The sequence below is a fragment of the Schistocerca nitens genome, chromosome 4, assembly GCF_023898315.1.
Source record: "Schistocerca nitens isolate TAMUIC-IGC-003100 chromosome 4, iqSchNite1.1, whole genome shotgun sequence".
NCBI classification, from domain to species: Eukaryota; Metazoa; Arthropoda; class Insecta; order Orthoptera; family Acrididae; genus Schistocerca; species Schistocerca nitens.
In genome coordinates, this window is record NC_064617.1 from 470800128 (window position 1) to 470820742 (window position 20615).

Sequence of the window (20615 nt, forward strand, 5' to 3'; positions counted from 1 at the left end):
CACAGAGATACTGAAGGAACTGAACTGGAAGACTCTTGAAGATAGACATAAACTATCCTGAGAAAGTCTATTAACAAAGTTTCATGAACTGGTTTTAAATTATTATTCTAGGAATATACAACAATCCCCTCCATACTGCTCACATAGGAATCATGAAGATATGATTAGAATTATTACTGCACACACAGAGGCAATCAAACAGTTATTCTTCCCTTAATAACTGTTGTAATGGGATGTACCCTCTACCATGCACCTCACATTGGTTTGCAGAGTATAGATGTAGATGTAGATGATCAGGATAGCCAAGGCAGTTAAGGTGACTGCTCCTGCTAAGTGGGAAGGCCGGGTCTGAGTCCCGATCTGGCACAAATTTTCACGTCGTCTTTGGATTTATTACAAAGCCAAAATGCGGGTGGTGTCATTGATTTCTCTTAACTCATTATCTTTTATCTCTTATTTTTTGACCACTCTTTCAGTGTTACAGTTGCCCATGTACAGATTAATTAAAAAAAAAAAAAGTAAAATATGTTCTGAGCTACTCCCTCTGACACTTTCCCCATCTTTGTTTACCTTTGTTCTCCCTACAGGTGGGTCCCTCTTATGCTAGGGTCTGAAATGACCAACACTTTCTTGTAACCTTCGCCAACCTGTCCCCTCTTCTCCCCAAGGAAGGAACTATTAGGTCTGAAAGTTATGAAGCATCTCAATTAACCCTTGGATGGGAGTGCCGTTTTTCATAACATGGGTGAGTACGCGGCGCACTTCATACACAGGTGAAGAATGGCTGTCTTTATATTACCAAGGTATGTACGTATGAGAAAAATCACAGCCTAATCTTAATTTAATTAAACAACGATAAGACAAAATTACCTAATATGAGTTAAAGGGTTGGGGTTGGGTTCTCTGGGGAAGGAGACCAGACAGCGAGGTCATCGGTCTCATCGGATTAGGGAAGGACGGGGAAGGAAGTTGGCTGTGCCCTTTCAAAGGAACCATCCCGGCATTTGCCTGGAGCGATTTAGGGAAATCACGGAAAACCTAAATCAGGATGGCCGGACGCGGGATTGAACCGTCGTCCTCCCGAATGCGAGTCCAGTGTCTTAACAACTGCGCCACCTTGCTCGGTGAGTTAAAGCACTGTTTAATTGAACAATAGTGAAATAGCCTTTCATTATATCACTCTGTTGCCATGAACATGTTATCCCACAGTACTGACCCACTCAAAGCAATGAACAGTGCAGTTGCATCAGATCTCAGCCAACAGGTTATTCGATTGCCAGTTATCTCGTAGACAACTGCCTCATTGTTGGACTGTGCTGCTAGCTCATAATATGGGGCATTTTCTTGCACAGATCATTGTTTATTTTATACTGCTGCTGCTCACTTGGACGTATGACAACGCAATTTATCACTGTGTTAGCTGAAGCAATAATGGAGGAATGGGTATGAGCTTGCAATTGTGAAACAACAATGGAACAGTGCAAAATAATGTTGTTTGTTGATTGGTTGGTTTAAGGGGGCGGGGAGGGGGGGACGGGACCAAACTACTTGGGCATCGGTCCCTTGTTCCTATGAAACAAGACTGCAGGAAAGAATAAAAGAAACAAGATTTATCACACAAAACCTGGAGAAAAGAAAAGCCATAAGAACTACAGAAGGGCAACAAACACTACAATGGACAAAATAAGACAAGAAAACCACAGAGAGATGCAAGAAACAGGTAGAAGGGATTAAAACAATAGAGCACACAACTGTGGCTGGCTGATCATGAGAATAAAAATTAAAACCTCCATCCTAAAAGCACTAGGGTAGAGAACACAGATTAACTATGGACATGCACTAAAACTTAGATGGAACAATAAAAACCACCCAGATGGATAAAATGTAAAACTAAATCAGCTGATGAGGCGTTATCAGCTTAAACAAATGGTAATGAGTCCCGTAACTGAAAATTCCATCGCAGGGCAGCTAAAGCAGGACAGTGTAACAGAATGTGGGCCACCGTAAACCACCCACCGCACCAACACTGGGGTGGGTTTTCATGGTGGAGGAGGTAGCCATGGGTCAGCCAAGTGTGGCCAATGTGGAGCCGGCAGAGGACCACAGAGTCCCTGTGAGAGGCCCGCATGTAGGACTTCCACACATTTACAGTCTTCTTTATGGCAACAGTTTGTTGGACGTACCTAGATTATGCCATTACGTATCCTAAATCCCACTAGATTATGCCATTACGTATCCTAAATCCCAAAAACCTTGCAGCGTAATACTGAGCAAGGACAGTTTCAGAGATGCCGATCTCCAGAAGCGGTTTCTGAGTAGCCTGTTTGGCCAGCCTGTCAGCAAGCTCATTTCCTGGGATTCTGACGTGTCTTGAGGTCCAGACAAACACCACTGAGTAACCGGACTGTTCCATGGCATAGACGGACTCCTGGATGGTCGCTACCGAAGGATGACGAGGGTAGTACTGGTCAGCAACTTGTAAGCTCTCAAGGAGTCACTACAGACCAGGAAGGACTCACCAGACCACGAATGGATATGGAATACGGCCACTAACTGTGCAGTGAAAACACTGCAGCCATCCGGCAACGAGTACTGTTCAAAATCTCCTGTGTGAGCATAAGCAAAGCCAATGTGACCATCAACCATTGAGCCATCGGTGTAGACTACATCAGAGCCCTGGGATGTGTCAAGAATCGAGAAAAAGTAACAGTGGAGAGCCTTAGGAAGAACTGAGTCCTTATGGGCATGAGAAAGTTCAAGCTGAAGCTGCAGCCTAGGTGTACATCATGGAGGTGTATGTGAATGACCCGGAGGAGAGGTGTCCTATTCAGACAGAAGTGATCACATGTGAACAGCAGTTATAATCCCTGAACTGGGCCGCCAATGCGGGAGATGAACTGCTGTGGTTGGGAAAAGGAGACAGTAATTTGGATGTTCACGAGAGCTACAAATGTGCGTGGCATAATTGGCGAGCAGTTGTTGGCACCTGATATGCAATGGAAGGACAACAGTCCCCACCAGTAGGCTGATCACCGTACTCATCCTAAGAGCTCCCGTTGCTAGTCGAACACCACAGTGGTGCTCTGGGTCTAGTAATTCCAACACTGAGGGCACCGCCGAACCATAAACCTGACTCCCATAGTGAAGGTGGGACTGAACAAGGGCATTGCAGAGCCACAGCATTGTAGAGCGATCTGCATCCTAATTGGTGTTGCTCAGGCAGTGGAGAACATTAAGGTGCTGCCACCACTTCTGCTTAAGCTGACAAAGATAAGGAAGCTGAGTCAATCGGGTGTCAACAACTAGTCCTAAGAATCAATGAGCCTCCACTACAGTGAGTGGATCGTCATCAAGTTAAAGTTCTGGATTAATGGTACGATGTAGACAGAAGTGCATGATGCACGACTTCATGGCTGAAAACTGGAAATCATGGGTTAGAGCCCACGACTGCATCTTGTGGATGGCACCTTGTAGGTGCCGCTCAGCAACACCAATACTGGAAGAGCAGTAGGAAAGGCAAAAGTCTGCATACAGAGAAGGTGAGACAGATGGCCCCACAGCTGCTGCTAGACCATTAAAAATAAAGGGACGCTCAACACTGAGCCCTGCAGGACCCCATTCTTCTGGATATGGGGGGAACTACAGGAGATACCAACTACAACATGGAAAGTATGGAGCGACAAGAAGTTTTGGATAAAAATCAGGAGCGGGCCCCGGAGATCCCTCTCACGTAATGTGGCATGGATGTGGTGTCGCAATGTCATGTAATAGGCTTTTCTTAATTCAAGAAAGACAGCTACCATGTGGTGGCATCTGGAAAAGGCTGTTCAGACGGCAGTCTTGAGGAACACTACCTTATCAGTGGCAGAGCAACGCTGGTGGAAATTGCCCTGGCACAGAGCCGGTAGGCCCCATGACTCCAGGAGCCAAGACAACCACTGACTCACCATACGCTCCAACAGCTTACAAAGAACGTTGGTTAGGCTGATAACTATCCACATCAATTAGGTTTTGATCAGGTTTGAGCACAGGAACAATGGTGCTCTCCTGCCACTGTGATGGGAATATGACATCGTTCCACATGCTTTGAAGGTGACAAGGATATGTCGCTGGTAGTCCGACGAGAGATGTTTAATAATCTGAATGTGGATGTGATCTGGCCCAGGAGCTGTGTCAGGGCAATGTGCAAGGGTGGTTATTTGTGGTTGGCACACTTTATACATAGGAGCACCTGCTCGAAGGTTAACTGTAACTATTAATAGTACTACACATTTCACCTGCTAAAAGTAAGTACTGGGCAGCAATTCTATTTCATAATTTATTAGCTTTTCTTGATCAATTTGATAAGCTGACAATAGCTCCTCTCTGTTACATCTAGACTCATTTCAAATTTCTTTGTAATTCTCCTGAACAAGATCTACAACAGATGAACAAATCTACATAGTACATGCACTTTATCCGTAACAAGGTTCTAAATGGCAACAGTATTACTCTGCACCAAAGTGCTTGATTATTCTTCTTCTTCTTCTTCTTTCGATTTCGGCCATCTTTGGACCACGTTCAACAATTCACTTGCCCGGCTTTTTGATCTTTTTTCTCTCTTCCCAATATTTCCTCATCATTTTCGAATGGTTCCTCCTCCGCTCTTCCGACCATTTCCTGTTATTATTCTTTAGTTTCGTTTCTTCTGGAAAACACTTAATTTCGTTCACTATTTGTCTAAACTTTTTCCTGTCCCTGATTGACTCACGGGTGACATTAAAATAGGCCAAATCCTTTTTCACCATCTGTATCCATTTATTGTTGGTTTTTTCGTTCCTGTTACTATGTTCAAACACTTTTCTTGTTAGTCTGTTTCCATCCATCCTAGACAGGTGACCATAAAACGTTAGTCTGCGTTTACGCATTGCATCACTCATTTTCTCAATAGTTTTGTATATTTCCTTATTACTCTTTAGCTTGTACTCTTCTCCAATCTTTCTCGGTCCTAATATTTTTCTCAAAATTTTCCTTTCTTTCCTTTCCATGTTTTCTATTTCCCCCTTTTTGTTAAGAGTTAGGCACTCCGATGCATACAGGCATTCTGGTCTAATGACAGTTTTATAATGTCTTAATTTAGCTTGAATCGAAATGTTTTTTTTGTTATATATGACTTTGGTTTTTTGAAAAGCAAATTCCATTTTCCTTGCTCTCGCCTGGTTTGCACTCTTGTCTAAACCATTCACTTGGATTATTTCACCTAAATACTTAAATTTTTCTACTCTCTTAATATTGCTGTATTTAGTAATAAGATTTTTCTTGTTATTTCTATGATTAGACATATACACGGTTTTTTCAAATGAAATCTGCAGTCCAGCTCTGGCCGAAACTTCTTGTAGTTTCTCCAAGTACTTCTGAGCTATTTCTTCGTTTTCTGTAATTATTGCCAGATCGTCTGCAAAAGCTAAACAGTCCACTTCTATTTTTTCTTTTTTTGTTCCAATTCTGATGTCATTCTTGGTGCCTTTGAGTTCTTCTTTCCATATTCTCAATATCTTTTCCAGTACGCAGTTGAAGAGGATTGGGGATAAACCATCACCTTGTCTAACACCTGTTTTAATTTCGAACTTCCTTAAAATTTCACCCATAAATTTAACTTTGGCCTTACTGTTTGTTAGCGTCTGTTTGATAATTTGAATTGTTTTCTTATCGACCCCAAATTCTTCCAATACTTTCAGTAGTGTTTCTCTATCTACCGAGTCGTATGCTTTTTTGAAATCTACAAATACTATTGCAAATCTCTGGCCTCTTGAGATTCTGTAACGAATTAGTGTTTTCAGGTTAAATATTTGTTCAACACAGGATCTACCTTGTCTAAAACCTGCTTGATATTCACCTATTTTTTTTATCCAGAACTGGCTCCACGTGCTTGATTATATTATTAACATTTCGAATAGAATATTGAAAGATTTTCCAATGGTGTATGTCCTTATTTCACAGTTTTTCCTATGTGTAGGGAATACTGTTATGTGGGGCTCATCCTTCCTCTATATATGTTAAGACGACAACAAAATTAATAAGAAATAATATTGCACTAAAATAATCAAGGCCTATATGGGTTTAAAGTTACAACAAATTTAACCTCAATTTAAAATGACTGAAATTTATCTGGTTGAAATATCCTGGCATCAGCAGTTCTTATTTCATCTTATGAATAAACATTATATAATTCCTGTACAAAGTATACAATAAATTTTTACTTGCTTTATCCTATTTTAGAGAGAAGAGACTAAAGATACTAAACACACAGCAACTTTATAATAACACTATTCAATTGTTTTAAGGTGCAGCATGTTTTTATGGTTATGACTTTCTCAGATTGAAATGAATAACAGGATGCCATATGTTACCTCTCACATTGTACAGATGTGAAAATTTGGCCACACACATTGTATCAAAATAAATAATTTAGAACTCCATGAAGTGATAATTTCTCTTAGTGGCAGTGCTAGATGTCAAGGTGTTAGCAGTAACAATGTTTTTGTATAAAATGTAGCACAGAACAGATCGTCTCTTGATGTTTCATGTAATTAGTGCTGCATTAATTATGTAATTAGAAAGACTTTAAGGTTACATTTATGCTGTAGCATTGCTGATCACCAGGAGCCTCGTTACATTTACTCTATAGCCGCACAGCTCACTAAGAGTAATTACCCTGCAGCTTTTCACATAGCAGAGTCCAAGTTACGGCAATGCTGGAGTGACCTTGAACCAACCAATCACAGCTCAAGTTTCATGACATGTGATGAGGGGTCAAGGTGTGAAACACAAGACAGTTTGATATAACTGCCTGGTGAGGATTGCAATGAGCAGCGATGATGCAGGCTAAATGGACTGATAAGATACTGTAGGCTAGTTTCATCATTGTCAGGCGAGGCTCACAAGCTGTGAGGTGGCAGCAAAAATGCAACATTGTTACAAATTTAGTGTTTCACATAAGCCGCTATGTTATTGTGTAGGAAGATAAACAATGTGTAACATTATGATGGTCTACACTACAGCACAAAAACTCCATAAAGTGAACTCTTGAGTAAGCACATTATTCCAAGAACACTATTATGACATGGAGGATGGTGAATGGAATACATAAGAATGAATGGCAAATGATGGTAAAAGAAACATTGTACGATGAGTCACCTTTCACAAGGTCTTAAACATAATAGCTGAGATGAATCACATTTGATTACAGTGATTTAAGTAAACTTTAATATCTATATATACATATTATAGTGTGTCTGGTAAAATGTTATTGTAAATGTGAGAATGGTCAAGGTAAACAAAATCTGATACTGCTCAACAAATTCATATAACAATTATAAGGTTAGGTAATAAGTCCTCAGGCCTAAGACAGTAAAGGACAGTAATGACGGAGGATGGAGTGTAAAGATAGTATTTCACAAGTGTTGCTCTTTTGTGTTAACTGTTACATATGAATGGTATTGTTGTACACTTAACAGGAAGTGCTGCATAAAACTATCACAAACTTTATGTGGATGAGGACTGCTGTTCCAGCGGGTTATGGACCACCAATTTACCACTGCCATGGGTGGTAATTCTCGAATGGAACATTTATAGGGAGGTGAATAGGCTGTACTAGAAATTCTGAATGCTAAGACATATTCATCACTTGTTAGATTTGTATCCATGGAGCACTCTCCAGGTCACAGCAAAAGCAACACAAACGATAAAATGAGATCACGTAATGAATTTCATGTGAACCCATTACTGTTGAAACTGCAGCTGCTGATTTGGTGTTTCCTGTAGCATTTATCTTGGAACATACGCAAATGTAATGGTTCTGATATAAATGGTTTTCATGCTTCCTGAGATTATTAAAAACCACAAATGCTGAATATGAATTTTTGCCCTCCACCACTTAGGTAAATATTTTTCCATTGGTTTTTTTTCCATGCAAGTTTATTACTATACTGTCCTCAAGCGACAGTTGTATTACACTCCATGAACTTTACATCAGAGCTTTCTAAAAATTCCTTTCTTGATCAATGCAAATAATCATAATTTGTTATTTCCTGAGACCTTATTTTTAATACAATGACATTTGTAAATATAAGCTCCTATTTGCTTTCTATGCCAACTAGCTCTGCAGATGATGAAGAAATTATTCAGATAGTTAAGGGAGATTAAAATTTAACAGTTATGGGGGACTGGAATACAGTAGTGGGGTTAGGAAGAGAAAGAAAAATAATGGGTGATATGGAGTGGGGAGGGATGGGGGGAGGGGGGGGGGGGAGGGAGGGGGGGGAGGAATGAAAGAGGAAGCCACCTGGTAGAATTTTGCACAGAGCATAATTTAATCATTGTAACATGAGGTTTAAGAATCATGAAAGAAGGTTGTATACAAGGACGAGACCTGGAAACACTGGAAGATTTCAGTTTGATTACTTAATGGTAAGACACAGATTTCGGAACCAGATTTTGAACTGTACAACATTTCCAGGGTCTGACGTGGACTCTGACTACATTTTATTGGTTTTGAGCTGTAGATTAAAATGAAGAAATTGCAAAAAGCATGAAATTAAGAAAATGGGACTGGGATAAACCGAAAGAACCAGAAGTTGTTGAGAATTTCAGAGGGAGCATTAGGGAACGACTGACAAGAACAGGGGAAAGGAATACAGTAGAAGAAGAATGGGTAGCTTTGAGAGATGAAATAATTAAGACAGCAGATGATCAAGTATATTAAAAGACATGGACTTAAAGAAATCCATGGGTAATGCAAGACATTTTGAATTAATTGGCAAAAGAAGAAAATATAAAAATACACTCAGTAAAGCATGACAGAGGAAATACAAACATCTATTAGAAGCATATATCACTAGGGGAAAGATAGATAGCACCTAAAGGAAAATTAAAGAGACCTTTAGAGAAAAGAGAACCACCTGCACAAATATCAACAGCTCAAGTGGAAAACTAGCACTTAGCAAAGAAGGAAAAACTGAAAGGTCGAAGGAGTATACCGAGGCTCTGTACAAGGAAGATGTACACGAGAGGAATATTATAGAACTGGAAGAGGATGTAGAGTAGATGTTAAGGGAGGTATGATACTGCATGAAGAATTTCACTAAACACTGAAAGACTTAAGTCGAAACAAGGCCCCGGGAACTGATAACATTCCGTTAGAACTACTGAGAGGGGTGCGAGAGCCAGGCATGACAAAACTCTTCCATCTGGTGTGCAAGATGTATGAGACAGGCGAAATACCCTCAGACTTTAAGGAAGAATGAATTGAAAAGTGAACAGCTGTTGACAGATCAGAAAATTATCGAACTATCAGTTTAATAAGTCAGTTGCAAAATACTAACATAAATTCTTTACAGACAAATGGAGAAATTGGTAGAAGCCAACCTCGGGGAAGATCAGTTTTGGTTCCAGAAAAGTGAGAGAGCACGCGAGGCAATATTGACTCTTAAAACTTCTCATAGAAGATAGGTAACAGAAAGACAAACCTATGTTTCTAGCATTTGTGGGCTTAGAGAAAGCTTTTGACAGTGTTGACTGGAATACCCTTTTTGAAATTCTAATGGTAATAGGGGTAAAATATAGGGAGCAAGAAGGCTATTTACAACTTTTATAGAAACCAGCAGGCATTTACAAGAGTCAAGAGACATGAAAAGGAAGCAGTGGTTTAGAAGGGACTGAGACAGTGTTGTAGCCAACCACCAATGTTATTCAATCTGTACACCGAGCAAGCAAGCTGGAAACAAAAGAAAAATTTGGAGTATGAATTTGAGTCCAGGGAGAAGAAATAAAAACTTTGAGGTTTGCTGATGGCATTGTAATTCTGTCAGAGACAGCATAGGACTTGGAGGAGCAGTTGAATGGAATGGACAATGTCTCTAAAGGAGGATATAAGATGAACATCAACAAAAGCAAAACAAGGATAATGGAATGTAGTCAAGTTAAATCAGATGATGCTAAGAGAATTAGATTGGGAAATGAGACACTTAAAGCAGATTAACTGATGAAAGCCTATGAGATGATATAAAATGTAGGCTGGCAATGGTAACAAAAGCTGTTCTGAAGAAGAGAAATTTGTTAACATTGAGTATAGCAGGAAGTCTTTTCTAAAAGCATGTAAGGAAATGAAACATGGATGATAAACAGCTTAGACATAAAGAGAAGAGAAGCTTTTTAAATATGGTGCTACAGAAGACTGCTTAAGATTAGATTGCTAGATCACATATCTAATGAGAGGAGGTACTGAAAAGAAATGGGGAGGAAAGAAATTTGTGGCCCAACCTGACTAGAAGAAGGGATCAGTTGGTAGGACACATTCTAAGAAATCAAGGGATCACCAATTTTGTACTGGAGAGAAGTGGGGTGTAAAAGTTGTAGAGGGACACCAACAGATGAATATAGTAAGCAGATTCAGAAGGATGTAGGTTGCAGTATTTACTTGGGAGATGGAGAGGCTTGCACACGATGGAGCGGCATGGAGAGCTGCAGCAAATCAGTCTTCAGACTGAAGACCACAACACAAACACTGGATGAATTAACCTCCAAGTTTGTATTCTCTATATAATTTATATATAATAAGTTAACAGTGAATTACATTACTTAGAATGGATAATAAATATTATTTACTTTATTGCATGTAACATAGCAATTTACATTTCTAAATTCCAAGCTTATTATTTTGCATATCTTCTGTATGATTAAGAAGCTTGTGAACAGTACTTATCAGACAAACATAACAGAAAGTATAAAAATATATGAAACACTCAACTTATAGTTACACAGCTCACAAGTACAAAAAGAGTTAAGAGTAGTAACTCTGATGTGTTACTGCAGCGAATAACAATAGTTGCAATTTATTCACTTTGTATTCCAAGCTTTCCTAACCTCCACAGGTCTTCTAAATTCATAGTTATTCCTTCCTTTTAAAAAAGCTGTTTCCCTTTCTGCTGTCATAATCAGTTTCCTTCTAGGTACAAAAGACAAAGATTTCTCCCAGTCTCCGCTTGTTTTGATTTCCAACAATATCTGTATCATCTGGTTCAATGTAAGAGATTTTCCACTACCTGCACCCCAAGTTAGGTACCTGTCAAGAGGAAGTTTTGCCATTTTCACACCTTCGCGTTTGGCTTTTGCTAAGGAAACAGGGCCTAAACTTGATTTATCAACTACGGCGCCTATAACATAGACAGCTTCATGATCGTAATTTATTAATTCTTCTCGACAATGTGGTGTTAAATAGACAATTTTGTCTTTGGGAAACAAGTCCAAGTAACTATTTTCCGTTAAATTAAGTGGAAAATGGTCTTCATACAGCGGGTTAATAAATTTGTGCAACTCTTGCATTGTTACACTTTCGCGGTTAATATTACACAAATGTAAATCAAACGGATCATCGTGTAACCGATTCTCTGCAAATGCCATCATGAGCTGCTTCGCGCAATTTTGCGCCTCACGCTTCACCATCTGCGAATCGTAACTACAATCCATCACAAGCTTCTGACCAAACATCATAGCGGTCAAAAGCCTACTGTTATAAAATCGGTTTATGGTCGTATCATACACACGCAAAAACAAAGTATTTTTGCCTAAGCCGTACTGAATGTGAGCGGTCTCTTCTTGTCCAGCACGTTCCAACCCCTTCAATCTTTCCTGTTGTCGCATCTGTTTTTTCTTCAGCCTGCTCAACTCCTTCATTTCTATTTTCCAAAGGTACTTCAGGTATTTTAGTCTCTTACTTCTTGTTGGCATCGATAATAGTTCTTTCCATTGTTCTGTATTCACGTTCTCAGGAACTTGCGCGCCTTCTTGTCGCAAGACATCTATCTCTAAGTTAAGAATTTTAAGTTTTTTCTCCAGATCAGGGTTTCCGTTTGTTATACTTGCCGCATCTCCATTAATGTTATCACTCTTCTGTGTACAGTGCAACGTAGAACTATTGAACCGTACACTACCCAGAATTGTCACGTGTGGGCACACTTGGTGTTTCGCTACCGCAGTATTTTTAAAAACTCGAGTAACGACAGATACAATTCTTCTCACGAAATGGACTTGTCTGTGAATGGTATGCATCATTATGTTTCAATACGAAAGGTGTCATTCCATAAAATACAGTAACTTCACTCAACGCACTTCCTATAACAACAACACACAACTAACCCATACATTCACGGCAATCGCCATTATGTTTTGTTTTGTGTTTTGAGGCAAAGGTATATTACAAAGTAAAAGGCATATATCAAGGAGGTTCCTTCTTGGCAGCTTCGCGATATAGGGAGCCAACCTACGGCCGGTATTACACTATCAAATTTCTTTGTCAAAGATTTGATCAAAGATGTGATCCAATATTCCGTCCAATATATTTGACAAAGATCTTTGACGTACCCGTATCAGGGAGGTAGAAGAAAGTGCTCTGAGAAGAAAATTCGTAGTTTACAGTTGGCTACAATGGGAACAAAAACGAGCGCCATTTCCTTGACGCTGTGTAATTGGTTTTGGTTGTAAAAGTTGTTTTCTAGTTATTGCAGTGCGAACTGTTGATATTTCTTAAACAATCTGTAATTTTTCTAAGTTTTGCAATGAGTGGTAAGACATCATCAGTGACCTAGATTAATGTTTGTTTGTGGTTAGTGAAATTATCGTGCATAATGTCTGTTTGTGGTTGATAAAATTGTGCATTGATCCCTTCATTCGTACATTGCCTTCCGTGAATCCCTAAATGGCGGCGGAACGAGTCATCCATAAACAGTCAGTAACAACGACTGCTGAAATATTAATAGTCGTGTCGGAATAAAGCTTACGTTCGCTCATTCATAATTATGGGGAAAAATTCTGCATGATTTTAAAACAATTGGAAAGAGCCAAATGCAGTAAAACGCTGTTGCCCTTACACTATGTTGCTATTTTTATCGTTGCTGACTTAGCCACTTTTTCATTTAAAACATCGAGTATTAAATGGTTACACAATTTTGTTTTTACCACCAGCAATCTCGGTTTTCTGTACTATTATGTTTAAGAATCACAAAAACTTTTATTTTTAAATTAAGTTATTTATGTAGGTTAAGAACTTACATAGCTGGTCAGTATTCCGATCTGCATTCTGTTACGGACGTTATTAATGCAATGGTATTTTTAAATTCCCAAGTGAATTTTATGTGCCTTAAGCAACTCGTAATACAGCAAAGATAACAATTTTGTATTAAATATAGCTTTTTCAGTGCACAGTGCTAGGTTTCTTTGTAGAGATGCCAAATGGAGACTGATACCAACTTTTGGCCAGAAACAAATGTAATTATTTTGTTATAGATCGTTTTTAAAAAACTTTTGTCCATAAATAACTTTGTATATGACGAATTATTGTAGGCATAATTTCTAAAAAGTGATACATCATCGTAGACAGGGTGAAGGGAATATATTTTTGAACTGTTGCTTACATTTTGACTTTTCGCATTAAGCAGACGTTTGTGGTCACCCAAACCCGATGTCGACTCCAACCTGCAACATAAAATGACGACATAGCCTGCGACATCATATATGTGCAAACACAGAGAGAGATAGAACGCTTGACAATAGTGCTATATCTGTTGTATGTGTGCTACTTTTTGAGTAAAAGTTACGTATTGAAATCCCCTTACATAAACATTAGTGTTTGCTACTGGTCAGTTAGCACATCCAGATTTTCTACTTTCATATTTGTTGACTTGCCAACTCTCAGCCAGATTCCCACTTTCCAATCTAACCTAGACTTTGGGCTGTGGTCTACAGATGTCTGTCATCACAACCAAGATTTTAGGCAGGCTGCAATACACAACTTAAGGCAGGTTTCAGGATGTGGGTAGTGACAGACAAATTTGTAACATATCCAGAGATCTAGGGTAGGTTAAAAGTGATAGGTTTTGAGGTGGCGAAGTCAATGAATGTGAATACAAATATTACATGTAGGGATAAACTGATCTGTAGTGCAGTTAGAGATCTAAGTTGGATTGAAAAATGACAGTTTTTTTTCCGAGTTGCCGAAGCGGTATTGAATGCTTCAGTTCATCTGACGTATATTGTTCATACATCCACATGAGGAATTAGCTGATTGGCAGACCACACAAGATGGAGAAACTTGCTCGACAGGCTCATCATGTTCCAACCTTTCATCAGACTCAAAATTTGGTTCAGTTCAAGGGCATTTTGGTATCTCTACAGAGAGTAAGGGTTTGTCAGGAGAGAGACACTTACCTCTGTCTTCAGATTGTGTAGTTTGTCAATAATCACCTTCAATTCACAAGGAAGCTCGATTAAAATATATGCTTCAGAGTAAAGCTTACGTTTTTGAATTGTAGAGGAGGAAGAGGTAGATTTGAAGAATGGCAGAGGAATATTATATTAGTTGTACTTTTTGTTTCATAGAGAGTAGATCCTCAGAGATGTAGAACATATCATAAAAAAAGAGTAGACTGTATAAGTTTACAAAATGAAAAAAAGATGTGCTTGTAACCCTTCCAAGGTACTAAGTGAAATAGGTACTACAAATTTCTCAGGAAAACGTAAAAACACACAATATACTACGGTGCATATATGATAATTCTGAGGCTCTTATAGTTGCTCTTAATGAAACAGAAAATCAGTTCACAACTATTGTATACACTGCCAACATTACGGTGCTGGATTGTATGGAACACATTATTTGATAATTTGTAGGTATTTTGCACATTGATTGGTTCTACTCGGAAATAATACGAAAGAGTAGGAGGAGTTGGCCACCAATAAATCCTTTTATCTCTTCTTAAACTGAACTTCATTACCAGTTATATTTTTTTTTTGCAGCTGCTGCCAAGTTATTGAAAAGGCATGTTCCTGAATAATGGGCACCTTTCTGGACCAAAGTAAATGTCCTGAAATCCTTATGAAGATTATTTGTATTTCTGGGTCAACAGAAAGGTCCGATCTTACTCGTCGGCTTTGACCCGTGACGTAAGCGTGTTGTGGTGTGTGACGTCATTACGGCGCGGAAAACCTAATACATGGTGTGATGTACTCTTGTTTAAAGAACATGTATACGTAATATGAAGCAATTTGATGAACATATTGATCTGTAGCGTAGCCCACTTGAGGTTAGGTTGGGAGTTTTTTTTTTTGGAATGCGGCCGCGGCAGCGGCCGCCTATGATTCGAAAATATTGATTTGACACTAATGAAGCCTGTGGGGGGATGGGGGGGCACTGCAGACTCCCCCCACCGCATAACGACATATTTAGTTTCTCCCCACCCAAAAACCCCCAATTTCCCACGCTTGTCCCGTTACAGTCATTAGGCTTTTTGTGAAACTTGTGTATTTCAGTGTTTACAATACGTATTCGATGTTTTTATATCCGCCATATTGGAATTGTTGTTTATGGTCGTTTCCGCGGTATTTGTGACGTCATGGGTCAAAGCCGACGGGTAAGATCGGACGCTTCTGTATTTCCGTATTTCTAATATTGATTCCATGAACTGAGCAGTTATTTTACAATGACAGATTTCCTCAGTGAATAAATACATTGGAGGCAGTAGTTAACATATCCAGCAGGTATATTGGGAGGAAACTTATTAAGCCTCCTTTACACTGGAGCAAATGGAAGTAAAAGAGCATTCACAGACAACTCACCAGTGTTCATTACAGGAAAGAAAATGAGCTGTGCAATTGCTTTTTGCTAATAATGCTTACCAGACAGGTTTCACTTGATTTTGATGAAGGAACAAAACAGTGTAGGAAAAGAATGTAAGCCTGTTTGTCTGCTTTTGTACACAAGTGTGAATGTGTGGAATGAGTGTATTTAAAACTGAATTGCAACTCCAGCCTTAGCATTATTCCAAAACTTTGCACGTATATCAGTTAGAGCCTCTTTGCTGGATTGTCATAATTATTGAGGGGGAAATTTAAGGGAGAAATTAAAATTGTTTCACACTTAGATAACTACTCTGTTTCAAATATTTTCCAATGTCTCCAGTGATATAATGCAAAGCACTTCTAGAACTTTATTTAAGTTCATATAAAGAAAATAAAAAAGATTGTTAATGAAATGTGAACATATATGCAGCCTGTCATATAACCTACTTAATAAAAATCTACTATAAAGTTTGTTAGAGGGCAGATAGTATGATCACAGGTAAACAGTGTTTATTTATTTGCTTATTACTGCTGAAATAGTTCGGTGATACGTCGTCCATGTAATTACAGCTACAATGAATGTACTGAGCACGGTGGTGCAGTAGTAATTGCAGCTACAATGAATGTACCAAGTGGGGTGGTGCAGTGGTTAGCATACTGGACTCAGATTTTGGAGGATTATGGTTCAGACAAGTGTCCAACCATCCTGATTTAGGTTTACCATGATTTCCATAAATTGCTTCAGGCAAATGCCGTGATAGGTTCTGTGAAAGGGCACAGCCAACTTCCTTCTCCATCCTCCCCTAATCCGATGAAACTGATCACCTCACTGTGTGGTTCCTTCCCCTGAATCAACCAACCAACCAATGTAAGGAATAAAATCAGTCAGGTCTTGAGTAAATTTATTTTAAGCAGTGTGATACATACGTATTTGTAATTGTTTCCCTTCAAAGAAATTTATTGTGCTATTTGTAATAAAAATAAATACGAAGTTTGTGCTTACTCACTCTGTTCATGCCTGATGGAAGTGTCTAAAGAATTTATCATGTTTCTCACATTACATTCTCATCAAACCACTCCATCCCTCACACAACTTATGCCAACTACAAAAATCAACTATGCAAAGTGCCCAACAAATTCCCTGTGTGCTGCTAGCACCAAAGTGGAGAGGATGCAAACTGCCTTTGAAGTTTCTCTGAAAGACCAATAACCAGCCGAACATGACCAAATACCAGCGAATTTGAACCAAATGTGGCCAAATGGTGCCTGCCCATATTAGTCTACCATTTATACCAGAGAAAATTCTCATTTGTTTATGCTCGTTCAGTTCTACATCTATATATGTGTACTCTGCAAACCACTGTGAGGTGCATGGCAGAGGGTACGTCTGCATGGCAGAGGGTACGTCCCATCGTACCTGGTATTAAGGTTTCTTCCTGTTCCATTCGTGTATGGAATGTGGGAAAAATGATTGTTTGAATGCTTGTGTGTGCGCGTGTGCGTGCAGTAATTATTCTAATCTTATCCTCACAATCTCTGTATGAGCGATACATAGGAGGTTGTTGTAGGCCTATACCCTTACAGTAATCACTGAAAGCCAGTTCGTGAAACCTTATTAATAGACATTCTCAGGATAGTTTATGTCTGTCTTCAAGAGCCTTCCAGTTCAGTTACTTCAGTATCTCTGTGGCGCTCTCCCAAGGATTAAATAAGCCTTTGATCATTTGTGCTGCTCTTCACTGTATGTGTTTCAATATGGCCTATTGGTCCTATCAGGTTTGTGTCCCACAAACGTGAGCAATATTCTTGAAATGGTTGTACGAGTGATTTGTAAGCAGCCTTGTTAGATTGATTGCACTTCCACAGTGTTCTACCAATAAACCAAAGTCTACCACGTGCTTTACCCACGACTGAACCTATGTGATGATTCCATTTCATATCCCTACAATGTGCTACACGCAGGTATTTGTACGAGTTGGCCGATTCCAGCAGTAACTCATTAATATTATAGTCACAGGATAACTAATTTTTTTTGTTTTGTGAAGTGCAAAATTTTACATTTCTGAATTATATCAAGTTGCCAATATCTGCACAACATTGAAATTTTATCAAGATCTAAGTGAATATTTATGCTTCTTACTTCAGATAGTACTTCATTATGGATAACTGCATTGTCTGCAAAAAGACTGATTTTACTATTAATATTGTTTGCAAAGTCATTAATATACAAGATGAACAGCAAGGGTCCCAACACAGTTCCCTGGGGCACACCTGAAATCACTTCTACATCTGATGACTCCCCATCCAAGATAACTTGCTGTGTCCTACCTACCAAAAAGTCCTCAATCGAGTCACAAACTTAACTTGATACCCTCATATGATCGTACTTTTGGCCAATAAGCATAGCCTACATGCGTTACTGAGTCAAATGCATTTCGGGAATCAACAAACACTGCATCTACCTGGTTGCCCTGATACAAAGCTTTCAGTATGTCATGTGAGAAAAGTGCGAGTTGGGTTTCACATGGTCGATGTTTTCAAAATCCATGCTGGTTGACACTGAGAAGATCATTCTGTTCAGGGTATCTCATTAAACTGGAACTCAGGATATGTTCTAAGATTCTACAACAAATCAGTGTCAAGGATATTAGATGATAGTTTTGTGAAGCATTACTACTTTTTTGGTAGACAGGTGTGACCTGTGCCTTTTCCAGGAACTGTGCACGGTTTTTTTGTTCGAGCTATCTATGATGTGTTATAGTTAGAAGAGGGGCTAACTCGGCTGCAAATTCAGTACAGAATCTGTTCTGTCTGCGTCAGTGTAAAGCGGGCTTTACAAGATGTGAATGATATATAGTGTGTCTTTTAAACTTTAGGGACAAGGGATTGGCTAGTAAGTAGTTTACATTATCCAGTTACATTAATGTGACCACCACCTATAGTTGATGTCGGCATGCAATAACTGCTCACAGGTGGAAGGACTAGCCGTGGAAGGTATATAAAGCGTGTTGGGCTGCACGGAAAACAGTGCATTTGTTGTCGTAATGCAGAAGTGGAGCAATTTATCTGGTGTCCACAAAGGCATGATAATTGGCTCTCGGGTCAAGGGTGACAATGTTTCCGATATGACTGTAAGTTTGTGAACTGTTCACATGCTGCTGTGATTGAAGTGTACCATGGATGGCAGAATGACACTATCCAAACTGGTGCCAAGACAACTCCGGTGCACCACAAGCCGTAAGTGACAAAGTGAATAATGGCTGTGGAGATGTGTTTGGGTGAATACATGTGCAGCTGTTGACAGGCTGATCACTCAAGTAAACAAAAGGGTTACCAACAATGTCTCCTCAAGGACCATTCAGTGAACATTCAGGTGCCTGGTTCATGCACCCGTGTTGACTACTGTTCATTGGCAATGCGGGCTGGAATTTACATACAAATACTGCAACTGGACGTCGGTTGAGTGGCGACAGATGACCTTCCCTGATAAATCACATTTTATGTTCCATCAAACAGAAGGTCCACTGTTTCAGATGTGATAGCGAAGTGGAAACATGAAGGGACACACGCAACACAAAAGCGTACAGGCCAACCTTGTCTGTTGACTGACAGAGAGCGCCGATAGTTGAAGAGGTCGTAATGTGTAATAGACAGACATCTATCCAGACCATCACACAGGAATCCCAAACTGCATCAGGATCCACTGCGAGTACTAGGTGGGAGGTGAGAAAACTTGGATTTCATGATCGAGCAGCTGCTCATAAGCCACAAATCATGTCGGTAAATGCCAAACAATGCCTCACTTGCTGTAAGGAATGTAAACATTGGACGATTGAACAGTGGAAGAATGTTGTGTGGCATGATGAATCACGGTAACCCCCCCTCCCCCTGTGGGTCCGGGGGTTTAGAACAGGCCCAAGGTATTACTACCTGACGTAAGAGGCGACTAGGAGGAGTCTCACACGTTTTGGCCTTTATGTGATGGTCCCCTGTAGGGTTAGGCCTCCATTTTTCAAAATTTTCCCGAAGAGCGAGCCAATTGGGGTAGGGCGCCTTACATGGTGCATCGTGTCCATTGTGCATTGAGATCTTTAGCCCACTTTCTTGTCACCACACTGCAGTCCTGCTCATTCTCCATCTCTTGGGCGAGGACACCTTCCTGGGTGTGTTTTCCACCATGCCTATGCAGTGTCACTTTCTGTGCCGATTATGAACATCGTCTTCTTTGCAAGTCATGTCCAGCATGGTAGCCAGTCTGTTGTGGTAGGTCCGCCGCGTACCCTGTTGGTTGTAGCCCCCCTGACAACGCAGGGATCGCTCTGCTGATGTTTGCGCCATTAAATCCCCACTTATGCTGAGCAGTAGATGCCTGTCACCCTGGGGTATCGGGACTCCCTGCAATGGTCATCCTTACATGTGGCCTTTGCCGCGGCTGGGTGGCACCCATGGGGAGGCCCCCTGGTTGGAGTGGGTGGCATCAGAGCAGATGACACACTGTGAAGAGTAGTATGTCACCTCTAGCTGGTGGTCTGCCGCCAGCAATCTATCTCTAAGTGGGCAAAGTCTAACTTCAATACCAAGAAATGTGACCCCAAATTGTTCCTTTCCCTGGTCACACCACGGGAGGAATGCCAGGCTAAGGATGGCAGTGAAGATTATTTGTGCTGGTATCTCGTATGTGTGAGAGTTGATGGGAAATCTTTCAAGTCCATGAAGCCTCAGTTTTTTGTGGAGCATCTGGAGGACAAGTTTGGGGAGGTGAAGGGCTTGTCCAAAATGTGCTGTGGGTCAGTTTTGATAAAAACAGCATCCTTTGCCCAGTCATGGGCATTAATTACTTGTGGCAAGTAGTGAGATGTTTCTGTTATCATCACACCTCATAAGACCTTAAATATGGTCCAGGATATTATATTCCACAGGGACCTTCTTTTGCAGTCTGATGATGAGCTGCATACCAATTTAGA

At 40.0% G+C, this 20615-nt stretch overlaps 2 protein-coding genes across 2 annotated transcripts in view; one reads left to right on the plus strand and one right to left on the minus strand.

Annotated features, from left to right (window-relative positions):
- Window positions 1-10667: 10667 nt before the first annotated feature.
- LOC126251602 (mitochondrial ribonuclease P protein 1 homolog) lies at window positions 10668-12319 on the minus strand. Its single transcript, XM_049952134.1, has one exon. The coding sequence runs from the start codon at window positions 12088-12090 to the stop codon at window positions 10876-10878; it is 1215 nt and encodes a 404-aa protein (XP_049808091.1). The 5' UTR covers window positions 12091-12319; the 3' UTR covers window positions 10668-10875.
- A 126-nt stretch (window positions 12320-12445) lies between these two features.
- LOC126251600 (mini-chromosome maintenance complex-binding protein) overlaps window positions 12446-20615 on the plus strand; it is a 93834-nt gene continuing 85664 nt past the window's right edge. The window contains exon 1 of the mRNA XM_049952133.1: window positions 12446-12600. Within this exon, the coding sequence (XP_049808090.1) occupies window positions 12594-12600 (7 nt within the window). The 5' untranslated portion in view covers window positions 12446-12593. The remainder of the gene's footprint in view (window positions 12601-20615) is intronic.